Source organism: Diachasma alloeum, unplaced genomic scaffold (assembly GCF_001412515.2).
Source record: "Diachasma alloeum isolate Michigan unplaced genomic scaffold, Dall2.0 Dall_scaffold_00180, whole genome shotgun sequence".
Taxonomy (NCBI): domain Eukaryota; kingdom Metazoa; phylum Arthropoda; class Insecta; order Hymenoptera; family Braconidae; genus Diachasma; species Diachasma alloeum.
In genome coordinates, this window is record NW_021680346.1 from 857,295 (window position 1) to 873,044 (window position 15,750).

The 15,750-nt window shown below is 35.2% G+C and overlaps 1 protein-coding gene across 2 annotated transcripts in view; it reads left to right on the plus strand.

Moving 5' to 3' along the window:
* LOC107045423 (DNA ligase 3) overlaps positions 1 to 15,750 on the plus strand; it is a 31,016-nt gene extending 15,266 nt beyond the window's left edge. Inside the window, exons 4-18 of one of the 2 annotated variants that reach the window (XM_015267703.1) lie at positions 6,467 to 6,705; positions 7,621 to 7,700; positions 7,775 to 7,852; positions 8,050 to 8,230; positions 8,894 to 9,049; positions 10,069 to 10,200; positions 10,265 to 10,344; positions 10,427 to 10,514; positions 10,576 to 10,653; positions 11,019 to 11,360; positions 12,091 to 12,549; positions 12,614 to 12,727; positions 12,959 to 13,050; positions 13,993 to 14,086; positions 15,326 to 15,750. In XM_015267703.1, the coding sequence (XP_015123189.1) occupies positions 6,467 to 6,705; positions 7,621 to 7,700; positions 7,775 to 7,852; positions 8,050 to 8,230; positions 8,894 to 9,049; positions 10,069 to 10,200; positions 10,265 to 10,344; positions 10,427 to 10,514; positions 10,576 to 10,653; positions 11,019 to 11,360; positions 12,091 to 12,549; positions 12,614 to 12,727; positions 12,959 to 13,050; positions 13,993 to 14,086; positions 15,326 to 15,466 (2,354 nt within the window). In that variant the 3' untranslated portion in view covers positions 15,467 to 15,750. Of the gene's footprint in view, positions 1 to 6,466; positions 6,706 to 7,620; positions 7,701 to 7,774; positions 7,853 to 8,049; positions 8,231 to 8,893; positions 9,050 to 10,068; positions 10,201 to 10,264; positions 10,345 to 10,426; positions 10,515 to 10,575; positions 10,654 to 11,018; positions 11,361 to 12,090; positions 12,550 to 12,613; positions 12,728 to 12,958; positions 13,051 to 13,992; positions 14,087 to 15,325 lie in introns of those variants that run through there. The other variant, XM_015267711.1, reaches the window with a different exon arrangement.

Consider the following 15,750-nt stretch of genomic DNA (forward strand, 5'->3'; position numbering starts at 1 on the left):
CTCGCCATTGCAGTCGAATGCATCTCAATGAAGCCATCACCACATGCGTTATCCCTCAGATATCCACGAGAATAGAAAAATAAATCGTAGTTTTCTCTTCGTGGGCATTAAACCTTGACTTGGGAGTCAACGACCTGCGTACGATCAAGTTTAGATACGTGCCGAGAAGCACGGAAATATTTCCACATGATGCGATACTCGCGCATGATTTCGTCAAGTTTTCTGATTAGAATACGGAAGCTGCATGATTCACTCAATTTTATTCGCCATTCCGTGATCCCGTGAATTAGAAATCTTTTATTGCAAAAAGTTTTCGTTTAATAATTAAAATTTTGCCAACAATTTGACAATTTTATGATTTTGATTGATTTATGATTTTTCACATAATTTTCTTCTATTATATATAATTTATCGTTTTATATTATTTTGTTAAACTAAATTACATTTTTTTTCTAATCAATTGTGCGAGATTTCTTCTGAAATTTCTTGATATAAATAAAATAGAAGAATGATGCTGTCTACATCATCTTCAACTTTCTAAAAAAAATTACTTTTGCCAAGGAATTATTTTCTTTGGAAAACAATTTATTTGTTTAAGTGGTCCATTCCAAAATTCTATAATTACATTTAATTAATAGATGATTATACCACATCTGACATTGAATAAACTCCATCAACACTCCATTAACCTTCAGAATTATTCCAAATTATCTTACATGAGAAAATCTCAAACAAAAAATTTTTCCTGCATAATTAACTGAATTTGAGATATGTTTAACGGAACCATCGGCCCATAAAGACCTAAACCTCCCTGTTTTCACTCGATCTACATTGTTTTCCTTACCTTCGCCCTCTCTACGAACCTGTTCAGTCAGCCCTGGGAAAACTCCCCAGTCGTTCCCATTTATTCGCTCACCAGCAATTACTCCTCTCCCCAACGTACCCACAAAATGATCTACTGAATAGACTGTCATCCTAAATTCCATGGAAATTGCAGAATAACTTGTCGCGATGACCTCTCAACCCTCGATCTTTTTGACATGCAAACCGCATTTTTTCCCCGACTCCCTCCCTCAATCGAATAAAATCATTGCGCTACAATGCAGTAATGCTGAATAAATCGAGGAGGAAAAAAACAAAAACCCCGTTTTATTCAGAGGATCTAAAATGCATCGGGAGGTGAAACATCGAGGAAAGCCCACATGTCCATCGTAAAACGTGTTTCGATATACATTACCCACTTGTCGGTGGAAATAACTGCCCGGGGGGTGGAGAATGGGGGGTACATCGCGGATGCCACGCAGTCTGTTGAATTATCGTCGGGTGTGAAACGACTTGCGGCGCACACGCGAGAAACTTCGCTCCTTATCTCTGTCGCTGTGACCATCGCGCCTGCATTATGTACACAAGTCTATCCTCTCTCTTGTCCCGACATTTGTCTTTTGAGAATTACGCAGCGCATTGTCCCTGATTCTCGCCGGATATCTCGCGCGTTATGTAAAAATTGTTATAGCATTCTGGGATGCTTGATACCGATGTGATGAGTGTCACCGCTTAATTTTGGAAATTTATTTCCTCGAGCGATGGATTATCAGAGGATGAACTACCGCGCGTGGCGATTATTGAGTATTTTTGGGGGTTGATAAGGATTTCAATGCAGGGATGACACATGAGTTTATGGTGTTTACATTTTATTTAAATTATATGCAATAAAAAATATTTATTTTGAATATTGCTTTTGGATGAATCTATATGATATATATAATATAATTCAGAATGTATTATATTATAATATTATATGTATATAATATAATATCATACAATATAATATAAAATATATATAAACATACTATTATTATTTATTTTATTATTTATTATATATAATAAATATAATATTCTAATATAATACAAAATATACAATTATAAAAGGAGTTTGAACTTCAGGAACTTTATTTTTTTCATGAAATTGATTTTTGATCACATTTTGAAGATGGGAATGGTTTGTAACGATTTTAAGAATTAAATCTAGATTTTTAATTTTTAATTAATAAAATTATTGCTAAATGTTTAATAATTTCAATGAGGAAAATTCAAAATGTTAAATTCTTCTTATTGGAGAGTGTCATCGTTTAATTTTGGAAATTTATTTTCTCGAGCGATGGATTATCAGAGGATGAACTTTTGGACGTGGCGATTGTGGCGTATTTTTGGGGGTTGATAAGGATTTTCAAGGACAATACAGGGATGATGCATGATTTAGAATTATTATTTATCAGTCGAGCTTAAATTGAATGATAATTTTAATTATAATAACGGTATTTACATTTTATTAAAAATATATGAGAGAAGAAAATTTATCTTGAACGTTCCTTTTCTATGAATAAATAATGAAAGTATTTTGAACTTATTGCTAATTGCTAAAAATACATGTTCAGTAATCTAGGGTCGAATATTGAAGGGGATTTCAATGAGAAAAATCCTAAATGCCAAAGGTCTTATTGTCGGTAAATGTCATCGTTTAATTTCGGAAATTTATTTCCTCGACCGATGGATTATCAGAGGATGAACTCTCGCGCGTGGCGATTGCTGGGTATTTTGGGGGGTTGATACGGATTTTCAAGGACAATTCACGGATGACAAATAATTTTGAGTTATTCTTCAATTAAATTTGAATTAAATGATAATTTTAGTAACAATAATGATGTTATGGTCTTTACATTTTATCCAACAATAAGAAATAATTATTTTGGCCGTTCCTTTCTCATAAATAAGTAATAAAAGCAGTTTGAACTTCAGGAACTTTATTTTTTATAGGACAAATTTATTTCCAGGATGAGAAATTAATTGTTTATGAATTATTCATATAATTTTTTAAATATTTTATGATTTTTTTCTCCAAAATGAGAATTTCCAGTTTTATAATATTCGAAAAATAGTTCATAACGATTTAAAATTACGAATCGAATCTAGATCTTCAATGTTAAAATAATTAACAAAATTATTGCTAAATGTTTAATGATCTATAGTTTGAATTGAACCCCTGATGTTTAACTACAAATATTGAAGAGTCCTTCAATGAGAAAAACCGAAAAATTCACAACTTATATTTTTTAATGATGCATTTTTAAATGTCAAACCTCTCATTACAAATCTGCTTCACTAATAATAATTCCCCAGTATCACTGCGTTTCTCGTCATATTTCATAGTCAATTGAACGTTTCATCAACTCTCTGAACAGAACAGAAAGCAGCCGACAGGAAGAGCTGGCAGAAAAGAAACGATTATTCGTGAAAAAGAGTAATGCGATGATAATAGTGCAACATTGTTTACATTACGGTGGAAGTCACTGAGAAAGAGTGTTTTTTTCCACTCGCAATTAATAAATTTTCCTCTCGAGTGAGTACACAAGAAAATAGTTCCCGCGAAAAATATATTCGTGTTTTTGTTTTCCCGCTCGGGACTTTGACCGATTAAATTTGATTGCAGGCCCATTGCATGGAAAAGTCCAATGGATGATTCCAGTACTTTTGTTGGAATGTTCTGTCAATTTTACAGAATAAAATCCCAGATTTTTGTCATAGAAATTTCTTTAAAAAATCAAATTTTTCTTCAATTTTTGTTTCCGAATGGGAGCATTGTAATCGTGCTGTTTTCACATCCTCTAATTTTGATTGGAAATTATGTAGAATGGTCTGAAACGTAAAAATACGAAGTTTGACGACCATATCTGTCGGTGTCAATGTCCATCGCCACCTTTCCGGTGGTCAATTTTTGGAAAATTGAGTAATTAATTAGCTAAACTTATTCCAAAAAATCTAAAATTTTGTCAGATTATAGACCATAATAAGGACTAACTCTGTGCAAAAGTTCAGCCCGATTGATCAAATAGTTTTTGAGAAAAAGCTATTCATTTTTAAATCGTTTTTCGCTAATATCTTCGAAGCTATTCAACCGATTTCAATTTTTTTTTTTTCAAAATATTTGTTTCGATGCCTTCTATCCGAATGCCTTCTATCCCATTCGAAAGCTTACTACCAATGGAATTGGTAGAAATGAAAGAAAGAAAAAGAGTTATAACACATAAAGTAACGGTCAGATGGCTTCGGCCAAAAAGGGTCGAATCCCTGCCTGTTTTCATTTTTTTTTTACATTTAAAAATTTAATTGAAAAAATTATGTTACGGAACGGAAAATATTTTGAATAAAAAGATGAGGAGAAATAAATGAAATTACAATAATTGTGAAGCAAAAAATAATTATGTTATTTATTAAACATTGCGTCAGGAAATGAAAAACTTTTTGAATAAGAAAATCGGGAGCAATAAATTAAATTTTGAGAGTTATAGAGCGATTTTCCATAGAATTGTCTCATCTGTTCATGAACAATGGGAGCACATAGGTGTTTCCTTCAATAACGATGAATTTATGATGGAAAAAATCGAAAAAACTTCCATGGAAACATTTGTGATTATTACGAATGGAACAACCTCATAATCCGTAAACTTTGACCGCTGATTAATAATCAATTCAGTTTCCATCCACGTGTTTGGTATGTGTCATTTCCATTGATACATTTTTTTTACTCACGCTCGAGTCATTAATTCGAGGGTTTAACAAATGCACGATGGCATTCTAATCCGTACCAATGGGTTACTCATAAACAATTGTCTGCGGGAGATAGGGAGGTATAAACGAGGTGAATGTTAGTGACCCGATCGCAATAGCTTGGGTTGCTGAAGGTTATGGCAGTTAATGTTGATGCGAAGACGAAAATATTGACAAATGATTTTTTTTTATTTCTATTTTTCAATCATTTTTCTAATTTTCTCATTTTTTTTTGCTTCCGAATGGAAGATTTTTTTTCTTAAGGCTGACATGAGAATTAAAATGGAAAAATAATCTTGTTTCAATCATTTTTTTATAAATAAAAAAATGTTTGAATCCGCAAACGCATTATTTATTTTATAAAATCAATTTCTTGCAAAATTGTGAATTAGATTTCGAAAAAATGCAGTTTAATGCGCAAAATTGATTGTTCTTCAATTTTTTATAAACAATTTAACAGTTTTTATGAATTCCAACTTTAACATTATTTTATAAATCTTCAAAAAAATAAGCTCGCTATTTTTTTAATATTCGTCATGTGACTTGAGTAAAATTTTCATTCCCAAGTATAAATACTAGCATACGATTGCAAAACATTCTAACAAAAAAATGTAAAAAAATAAAATCTCAATCCAAATCATCATAAAATCCCAACAACAAATTCTGTTCCGTCAACTCAACAATTGACTCGCAACCGCAAACACTCGCTGGGTTATCATCTCGCCGATTTTCACGTGACGAACAACAAGCTATAGCCCACAAACCGCGACCATGAGTTAGTGGAAAAATATCCCCGCCGGGGGATGACAAATATTCGCCGATCTAGTTTATTGAATATAAACCACCAGTGCGTTATTATCATCGTTTTTCGACTTATCGGCTCCGTAACTTTCCGCAACGATATACCCAACACGACCTTTCGCACTTTGTGTACTCACTGGAATGCAAAATTATATTCAACAAAACACGCGTACTCGAGATAGTTTAGTTTTTCATACGACTCGTTGGTGTGTCACGAGAGTGGGGATTCACTGGAAAATCTAAATTTGCGGGGTGGGGGTGTACGATGAGTTGCAATGACTCGGAATTATGTTGTTGCAAAAACAATTCTTCGGAGATATCATGATAACGTGCTGACCATTTGATAATAAATCATCTTACAGCAGAATATTCATTCGTTATCTATTTGTGTAGAGGTCAGGCCTAATTATTTTATTCTGTTTTATTCAATTAAATAATTGAATAATAATTATTATCATTTAACTATTTAAAAGATTAAATTTAATTTTAATTTAATCATTTAAATTATTATTATTATTTTTAATTGTTTAATTTTAGTTTAATTTTTCAATTTTTTAAAACAAAATATAATGATTATTAATCCATTATTATGTTTAAAAAAATATAAATGGATTAAAAATTGATGAATTTTTAAATGAAAAAGCGAAACAAATCGAATTTAGAAACAATTACAATTGATTATTTTGTTGAAAAACAATTCATCGGGGATGGAATAATATTATGCTGACCATTTTACAATAGATCATATTACCCCAGACTATTCATTCGTAATCTATACAAATAGAGGTCAGACCCAATTATTTTATTCCGCTTCATTCAATAAAATAATTAAATTCAATGAAATAAATTGAATAAAATGAAATGAAGATTTGATAGATAAATTAAAATGCCGCATACCATAAATATAATTGTTTAATATAATTATTTCATAAAATATATTGATTATCAATCAATTACTGTACTTTATAAATGAAAAAATAACAAAGACTGATGAATTTCTGGATGAAGAAGCGGAACTAATTCAGAAATAATTACAATTGATAATTACATATTCATGAAGGTGGCTTCAAAGGAGACATTGTACTGTGGTGCAGGATGCTCCTACCCATGGCAGGTAGACGTATTTACAATCTCCAGAGTAAACAGCTCATCAAGCTTTTTTCTCGCATCCTACGTCAGGATGAGGAAGCCATGCTGGAGGATCTGGAGCAAGGAGACGTTGCAGAAACAATATCAACATTTTTCGGAAGCAGCACAGCTATCCGGAGGGGCACAAAGAGTCTCCTCACACTGCAAGAGGTTTCAATTTTTTTTCGTGATTTAAATTAAACAAAAATTCATTCAAAATAAATTTTTTTAATTTAACCTCAATTAACTTAATTGAAAGCTAATTGATTAATTCATTAATTCATTCATTCATCAAATTAAATTAATGTTTTGTCAAATTTATTCTATTAAAAGTCTTTCTCTTTCCAAAATATATATTTTTAATTTAACCTCAATTAAATTAACTGAAAATTAATTGATTAATTAATTAATTCATTCATTCATTAAATTGAATTAAATTTATGTGTTATCAAATTTATTTTATGAAAATATTTTCTAGTATAAATTTTCTAAATTATTTCACTGCATTTTTCATATTCTCATTTAAAATTCATGCAAGTTCTGTTCATCCTGCGCTCCTCGTCAAGATAAATCAGAATTCTCCGATGTAACCAGTAAAAGATGAAGTTTTCCGAAGCCGATGGCTGCGTGGGTCGGAAGAAAACGATAACCCCGGGCAATTTAATAGGTGGATTAAGGGGTCGAGCGTGTACCTGATGACTCGAGCGATGAAGGCCGATATAACACTTCAGCATTTAGGAGATAGGAAGCTATCTCTGGAACGCTTTCTCCTTTTTTTTCTTGATTCGTCTGTTGGGAGAATATTTTTCGATCCACATCCCCGCGGGAAAAGCTCTCATTGTATTTGTAATAATAACGAACGGCTAGATAGATATGTGATTATACAGAAAATCTTGGCGCTCGCACTGGAGAATTCTGTGAATCTATTACAGATGTCTCAATGTCAAAAAATTGTAGAAGAAAATCGAATGAATGTGCATTTTTCCTTTTGCGTTGAAGAAATCTTGGGAGAGCAATCGGAAAATTAGGCGGGGAAATTGTTATTCCAAAGTTTTTATGTATTCACTTCTCTCGTGTCGTCCGCAGGTGAATGAATTTCTGGAGCAGTTTGCGAAGATGACGAGAGAAGACGACCAAGTGTTACATTTCAAGTCTATTATAGACAGGTAAACTTCATCCTAAAGACCAAATTCAGCTGTTGTCAGGAATGCGCTCACCGAAAATATTTTTTAATTTCCAGATGTACTCCAAATGATCTTAAGATGATAATACGACTGATTAAGCATGACCTGCGGATAAATTGCGGTCCAAAGCACATGTAAGAGCATCACAATTTCCATAATTTCAGGGTTCGTTGGGTATTTTGAGGTTCAAGGGGACTAAAGTATTTTTTATGGCAACGTTTTTCATGGATGTGAAGGAAGTTTTGCAGGAAAAAGTTGCTATTTTCTTTAGATTCTAAGATATTCACCGGAAAATCCTTAAATCGCTTTGCGTGATTATTTACGTTTTTAGTCTTGAAGCCATCGACGCCGACGCTTATCGAGCTTATCAAGTATCCAATAATCTAGAGGCGGTGGTGACACGTTTCACACGAAAGGATCCAGAAGCCGTAGCGGGCACTTCCGGCGCCTCTTCCTTGCCCTTGAAAGGGAAGATTGTTCTGTCATTGATGACTCCCGTTCTACCCATGCTGGTAGGTCTACTATGTCAATACATCTGCGAAAAAATTCTGTAGAAAAGTCTAACGAATTCTCTTGGAAATTCTATTGAATTTCTTTTCTTTTCTCATCCCGAGTGGAAATTTTGATCAGGTTGGCTGATCAGAAGTAAGACAGAAATCCGGTAGAGATCCGCCTTTTCTGATCAGGCGTTTCCGATAAGTATTCACCCAGTTACTGACGAAACTATCTGGATCCGTCGGGACTTAGTCTTTCTTGATCGTATTCTGATCGGTCGGACAGTTCGGATCCGCAAATTCGGATGAGATTTGGCTCCTCAACAGCGTTACAAGGTCTTGTCAAAAACTGACCTTGTTCAGTTTTTATGGATCAGTTTCGGACTCCAGCCCGATGTGAATTTCCACTCGGGATTTGCGCGTTTAAAAAAATGTTCAATAGAAAGTATTCTACAGAAAATATCAATAGAAATATATTTTTTATACCATTTAATCAATACAGATATTTTCTACAGAAATTCCTTGATTCAAATTTTTTTAATTTTTCTCCTTGATTCTTGAAATTCTAAAAAACTCACGGAATTTTTCAAGATAATTTCCAGAGAATATTCTATCGCATTCGCTAGCTTTTTCTATGAAATTTTTCGTGCGTAACTTTATCATGAGATTAAACATTAACAGGCGGAAGCTTGCACATCAGTCGAGATGGCGATGAAAAAGTGCCCGAATGGCATGTTGGCTGAGGTTAAATATGACGGTGAAAGGGTTCAAATTCACAAACAGGGGCACGAATTCAGATATTTCAGTCGTGCTCTCAAACCTGTGGTGCCTCACAAGGTAAGACTTGAGACCTACCTTGGAATTCATTGCATGAAATAGACAAAGTTCACAAAATATCGCTTTGAAGTGACTTTTCGTCGGACTTTGTTGAAATTTTCAGCAGAATTTTTTCCACTGATATTTTTAAAACACACGATAATGATTAAAATCGGCTCTTGCCCCCCACAGATATTGAAATTTTATTTCCTCAAATCATAATTCACGCGATGACGAAAGTACCAGTAACGCTGGCCTTTCACTTCGCTCTATCTCCTCGATTCGCTATCTTCTGATGTCATTCCTGAAGATATTTCCTCCATACGTGCTGCAGTATACCCGGATTATACGTAGATCTGACCTAACGTCCGAGTTTCTTCGATAAAGGGTGAAATTAGTTCGATGATCGAGCAATTTGCGGACTATCGCAAATTCGTGATTCGTGATTACCACGTGGAGAAGAAAGTTCAAACAAAAAATCACTGTACAATCTAATTAATGGGAGAACAGAACACACTTATAGGAATTTTTATACGAAATCCAGGGAAAAATGTGAGGCAAAGTGTAAATTCTCGCTTTGGTAACTTAATTTCTCACAACCGAAGAGTAAAATCCATGAACATCGTTCGGCAATTATTGCCCGCATTTTTCTGCCAATTTTTCGCTGTTTTTTTCCTCAGCTCGCGCTGCATTATTTTGATGTAGAATGTTCTAGATTCTGCGCACTCCACTAATTCCGCAGTATATTCGTCACTCGTCGCGTCATTCAGAGGTTTGGAGAGATCGCATCATCCATCGATGACTAACCTCCTATTCCATGATTTCTGTATCAAAAGACGTCAAGTGTTTTGAAGGTAGCACAACACGTCCACGGATCAACATATTCGATAATGCGTACCATGTGGAATTCCCAAATACAATAGTATTTACTCAAACATTTCAGACGAACCCGAAATGTTGCAATAAATCTACTCATATATGTGAAATAGAGATCATAATTTACTTTGATGCTCTTGCAATGTTGAAATTCTGGGTTTTAGGTCAGCCACTTTCAGGATTACATTCCAAAAGCGTTTCCAGACGGTGATGATCTGATTTTAGATAGCGAAATACTTTTAATTGATATGAAGACAGGCCAGCCGCTGCCGTTTGGCACTCTAGGGGTTCATAAGGTCTGTAAGAATTATTTTAGGTGATTTTTTTCATGTTCATTGTCTCGGATTCTTAATATTTCAGAAAGCTCAGTTCCAAGACGCGCAGGTCTGTATCTTCATCTTCGATTGCATGTATTATAACGGTGATGTACTGATGAATAAGTAGGTTGATGCTCATTTACAATGAAATGTGGTTTAATGTGTTGTGATTAAATGCGGATATTCTGATTAATTTTTTCTTCAGGACAATGCGAGAAAGACGAGAAATACTGAACAAACGGATGACTGTTATTCCGAACCGCGTGATGCTTTCGGAAGTCGAAGAAGTTACTGTGAGTTGTTCTCACTCAGAGATCTTAATATTAAATGATTCCTGATTTCTGTGACTTTTAGGATTCAAATGATCTCGCGGGGATGATAGCGAAGGTTCTTAAGATCGGACTAGAGGGTTTGGTACTGAAAGACGTGGATGTGAGTAGTCTTCATTCATCAATCGTCTCACGAAGGAAAAAGTTCCTTGACTCAAGTCTCAAAAATTACTTAAACTAAAGACATCTAAGTAGCTTTTATCTTTAATGAACAGATTAATTCATTGAATTACACGAGAAAAATTAAGGAAAATTCATTGACGATTAATATAATGAATATTCATAAACTACGCCACGACCTTGTATTTAAATCTGCTCCTGATTCTTCCACTCGTCGTGAAAAAAATTATACATTTTTATGACTTTAACATTTTTCATCATTCGAAATTGATATTAACACAAGTGCTGCCTCAATCATTGAAATGTCGAGACCCTCATATCAATCCTAAACATTATTGTTGGTATCAGAGTACCTACGAGCCCGGAAAACGCCACTGGTTAAAGGTAAAGAAGGACTACTTGTTCAACGGAGCAATGGCCGATAGCGCAGATCTCGTCGTGCTTGGCGCTTGGTACGGCACCGGCAACAAAGGTGGAATGATGTCGATTTTCCTCATGGGTTGCCACGACAAAACCCGGGATAAATGGGTCACAGTGACCAAGGTCCACGGCGGACACGACGACGCTACCTTAGAGCGATTGCAGGACGAACTGGACATGATTAAAATCGGAAAAGACCAGAATCTGGTGCCAAACTGGTTGATTGTCAACAAACCAATGGTCCCAGATTTTCTAGCCCGTGATCCCAAGGTAGAATTTTTCTGGAGAGAAGGCGTAAACCAGAATATTTTATTGAAAGAAACAGTAATGAAACCAAGAGCAATGCCCATGAGGGGATTCGAACCCACAACCTTCAGATTACCAACTCACTACTTTAAACAATGTAGCCTACTCTATTGAAAAATTTCGCAGCTTTACTGCGCGTTTTTTAAAATGAAATCAGTAACGAAGTGATAAAAGGAGATGAGTCAATTTTGATTATTGACCAGTTTTCAATCAATATCTCGGAATCTAAGGAAGATAGCGAAATTTTCGTAAAGACATTTGTTGTAGCACGCAATCGGCTCCACAAAAAAGGCTATAACAAAAATTTCGCTATCTCCCTTAGATTCCGAGATATTGACTGAAAACTGGTCAATAGTCAGAATCGACTCATCTCTTTTCTTCTCTTTTCAAGACTTCTGTAATTGGAGGATCATATAAAATATTTTCTATTGAACATTTCTATTAAAAAAACGCGAAAATAAGCTGTCAAATTTTTCAATAAAAATTCGTAGAATCTTCCAGTGAATGCCGAAAGTTTTTCTATGAAATTTCGGTAGTTTTTTTTCTGCTAACATTCAGTAGCTTTATTTCACTCAATATTTGTAACTAAGTATTGTCTGCTCCCATTCTCGTTAACCCCTGGACTCCAGATTTCAAATTCACTGAATATGAAACAGAAACGATATACAATCCAATGAATGTACATTTTGTACAGATACAACCGGTATGGGAAATAACAGGAGCGGAATTTACGAATCAGGGGGTACATACTGCCGAGGGCATAAGTATACGTTTTCCACGCGTGACCAGAATAAGAGATGATAAGGATTGGGCAACAGCAACATCGCTTGATGAATTGCGACAACTTTTTAAAAAGCGCTCCGACTCCATCGATTTCTCATTATTACTGGGCAATAAGTCTGACACTAAAAAGACAGGTAACAAGAAGACCAAGAAGTTGGATAACTATTGTATAAAAGGAGTGAGGGACAGAGTCAACGAAGAGACGACTGTAAATGAGATTAAGCCTGATGTTGGAATAATGGATTATGACGTAAATAAGAAAAGTGCGGATGGGCGAGGAACACTGGATGCAGAGAACTGTGCGGAATTAAAAAAAAATGATGCAGGGAGGGGTAATGAAGCCGCTTTTTATGCTTTTCTCGACAATGACGTAAGTATGTGAATGGAGAAGAGAGATGGACAAACTTATCGTCTCCATCTTTTTTGTTTCTCAGTACATTGAGTTTACCGCCGATGGGAGACCTTTGAATTGGATAGAGGGTCGCAAACCGAGGGAAGGGCTGCCTCGAGATGCTAAACCATTGTCGGAGAGGCGCCCCGGTGAAGTTGTAAGTTTTGCCAGTCACTTTGAAAACTCAGGGATCAATTTATTCAGAACAATAATTAAGTTCAACTCACTTGACGCTTTCGTCAACTTGTGATTCTCATATTTCTTGCATTCGAGTCGAAGTTTGTTGTGGAAAAATAAAGTTTCACGGATTCGTTATCAGTTCGGTTAAGCTTGTCTTGAATTGAGTTTTGGTGTGTGGATGCAGTGAATGAAATTTTGAATTTTACAGGCGTCGAGGGGAGTTTTGGGGAGAGTCCACGCTTTCATTAGCGAGAGTGTTCCGGGGGAACGGAGGAGGGTATTGGCACGGACTCTGAAAACGTATCCTTTTCAGAAATGAAAACTATTTTGATCATTAAGAATCGATGAGTCAACGCGATTTTTCTTCTTTTGCATTGGAAAAATCAACCAAAAAAATTTGACAATTTCAAGAATAATTCTATTGTTTTTTTCAACAAAATCTTTTCAGCGAAATTTTTCAACAGAATCGGTCAAAAAATAATAGAAAGTCAATGGGAATAGAATGGAATTTTGTCTATGATATTTTTTTCACATTCAACAATGAAAAAATTTCCAGCAGAAACACTGAACGGAAATCGAAGAGATAAATTGAATCGTGAAGTCGTGTAAGGCATCTCCCTCATCCCCGGAAATTCCCTCGTAATGGGATATTTACCAAGTTATTCTCGAGAGCTATGAGAGCGACTCCTCCTAGCAATGCTCTCACACGACAGAAATCAGTATCGCGCGAATGTTCAGAGGAAAAAATTCACGTTATTAGTGTCTTTAAAAATCTTCCCACGTTCAATTACATCGGAAAATAGTCCCATTTATTTTTGCTAGACGAGACAAAATGATTATCGAAAAATGGAGCTGTTGAGCAGTCGAATTGGTTTAATTTGCCTGCACAGCTTCATAATTTCCCTCTCCATTGTTAATTACATTGTCCTTTCATAGTCGCAATGACGTGTATTTTTCGAATTCCATATATTTTGATTAAATTTTTTTAATGGAAAAAATATTAATGCGTTCTCTGCACCGACGTTTTCCTTTCTCTGTCGGTCATGTCCTGCGGGCGGACGCCTTCATTTGAAGTCCCTCGGGCCCTGCTCACGTCGATTCGCGAGGTTCTTCAAACGTCTTAATGATCTTCCGCTGTCCCCAATTAGAGTAAAAAAATCTGCACGATAAGTCTTCTTCGGGAGAGAAATTCTCAATGTCTAAATACTCTCTAGAGGTTTTTTTTTCCTTGACGAATCGCAGCTTGGGAGCTGCAGTCCTGGAGGATGCGGCCAGTCGATGTGAGGTCACTCACGTAATTTACGACAAAATGGAAATAGATGAAGGAGAGCTGAGGGTAAGTCGGAAGTTGTATGAATTCTCGAATGGGTGCTCGCGTCATAATTGAGTGGGATGAAAGAGATAACGAGGACATGAGGCTAATCTTGCGGATTGTGTAGTCTAAGCATCTGAAATATTCAGTACAGGGGCTGGAATAAGGAGGGATTGGACGACATGCTGAGGATATCCAAGTTTTTTTTTCTGTGGAATTATTTTTCATTTTGAAGCGGTGAAAAATGTTTTGAAAATGAATAATTTGAATTTTTGAAATTATTCAAATTCATGTTTTGCATTTTTTGTTATACCGACTCAGTATGGTCTAATGAATGGATGAAATTGTTTCTTTTCACTTCAAATTTACATCGCTATTAATTAAAATTTAATTCATCTATTAGTTTTTTAATTTTCGAATTATTTAAAAAATCGGTTATCCCACGATAACTAAAAAAAATGTTCTGAATTGATTGAATGACGACTTAAAAATTTGTTCGGATTAACTTTTGACCGAGTTCGGAGATGAAGGCGATAGCAAAAATCGTTATTTTGATTTATTTCAAAATTTTCAAAAATTTTGTATTTTCTGAAAATCAGAATTCCGAGGATATTCGAAGTTAAAAGATGATTACGATAGCTCTATTGGTTGATTTGATTTTCATGATGATTGTTGAAATTTCGAATAGAGGAACGGAATAGTAAGAATAATGATGATGATAACATTCAACTAATAAAATGAAAGCACATTGCTAACTCATTAGAAAAAATAACTATACTATACGCAATACAAGTGCAATTTCCCCTTTGGCTTTCCATTAAAAATTATTTGCCTGATTAAAAAAATTAATGCAAATTTAAAAAATGAAAAAAATCATGTGCAATGGGAATTAAATCCGAGAAGTCTCAGGTTCGCCCCCAAAATTACACCGCCGGAATACGCCATTGTCGTATACATCGACATCGCTGTCCCCCCGCGATAAACATATTAGCATCCACGACCATAATCACGTTTGAGCCGTTTACCCAAGTTTAATCGTGTTTGTCGTAAATGTGTCCACGATGGAATTTTAGCCATCGCTATCTGCGGTTGAGTTTGAAATTCAAGCATACATTACAGCCCCATTACTCGACTCGCCCTGAGGCATGCATTAACAAATGCGAGAAGTCATGAACTCCACTTCCCCCACCCCCATACGGAAAAAGCCCCGACTAATGGCGAATTCTTTATGAAAATTTTGCCTCGCGTTTTGTGTCATTCCAGGAGTGTGCGGCACCCTCGGCGCAACGTGTAAATGAATCTTGGATAGAGTCTGTAGTTTCATCTTCCCGTAACCAGGATGAATCACCCCACGCCGTTACGCTTCTGGCCATTCGCTGTGACTGCGAGTGTACTTACCATTGATGAAAAAACTGGGCCATGATGAAAATCAAATGTGAGGGGTTTTAAAGATCACTTTTTCATTCCACCGGCCTCTTCGTGACTGTCCATTATGTTGCAAATGCACTTCATTGAATTTAAAAGACCTCTTTAAGCCGGGTAATAGAGGCATTGTGCGGTATTAACGAAAAATGTGATTCTACACACACGAAAAATGCATAGAATGGCGTAATGAATTTGAGAGAAAATTGTATTGAATTTCTATGCAATTGGGGGTTTTTCCATTATAAAAAAATCTAATGTAACGT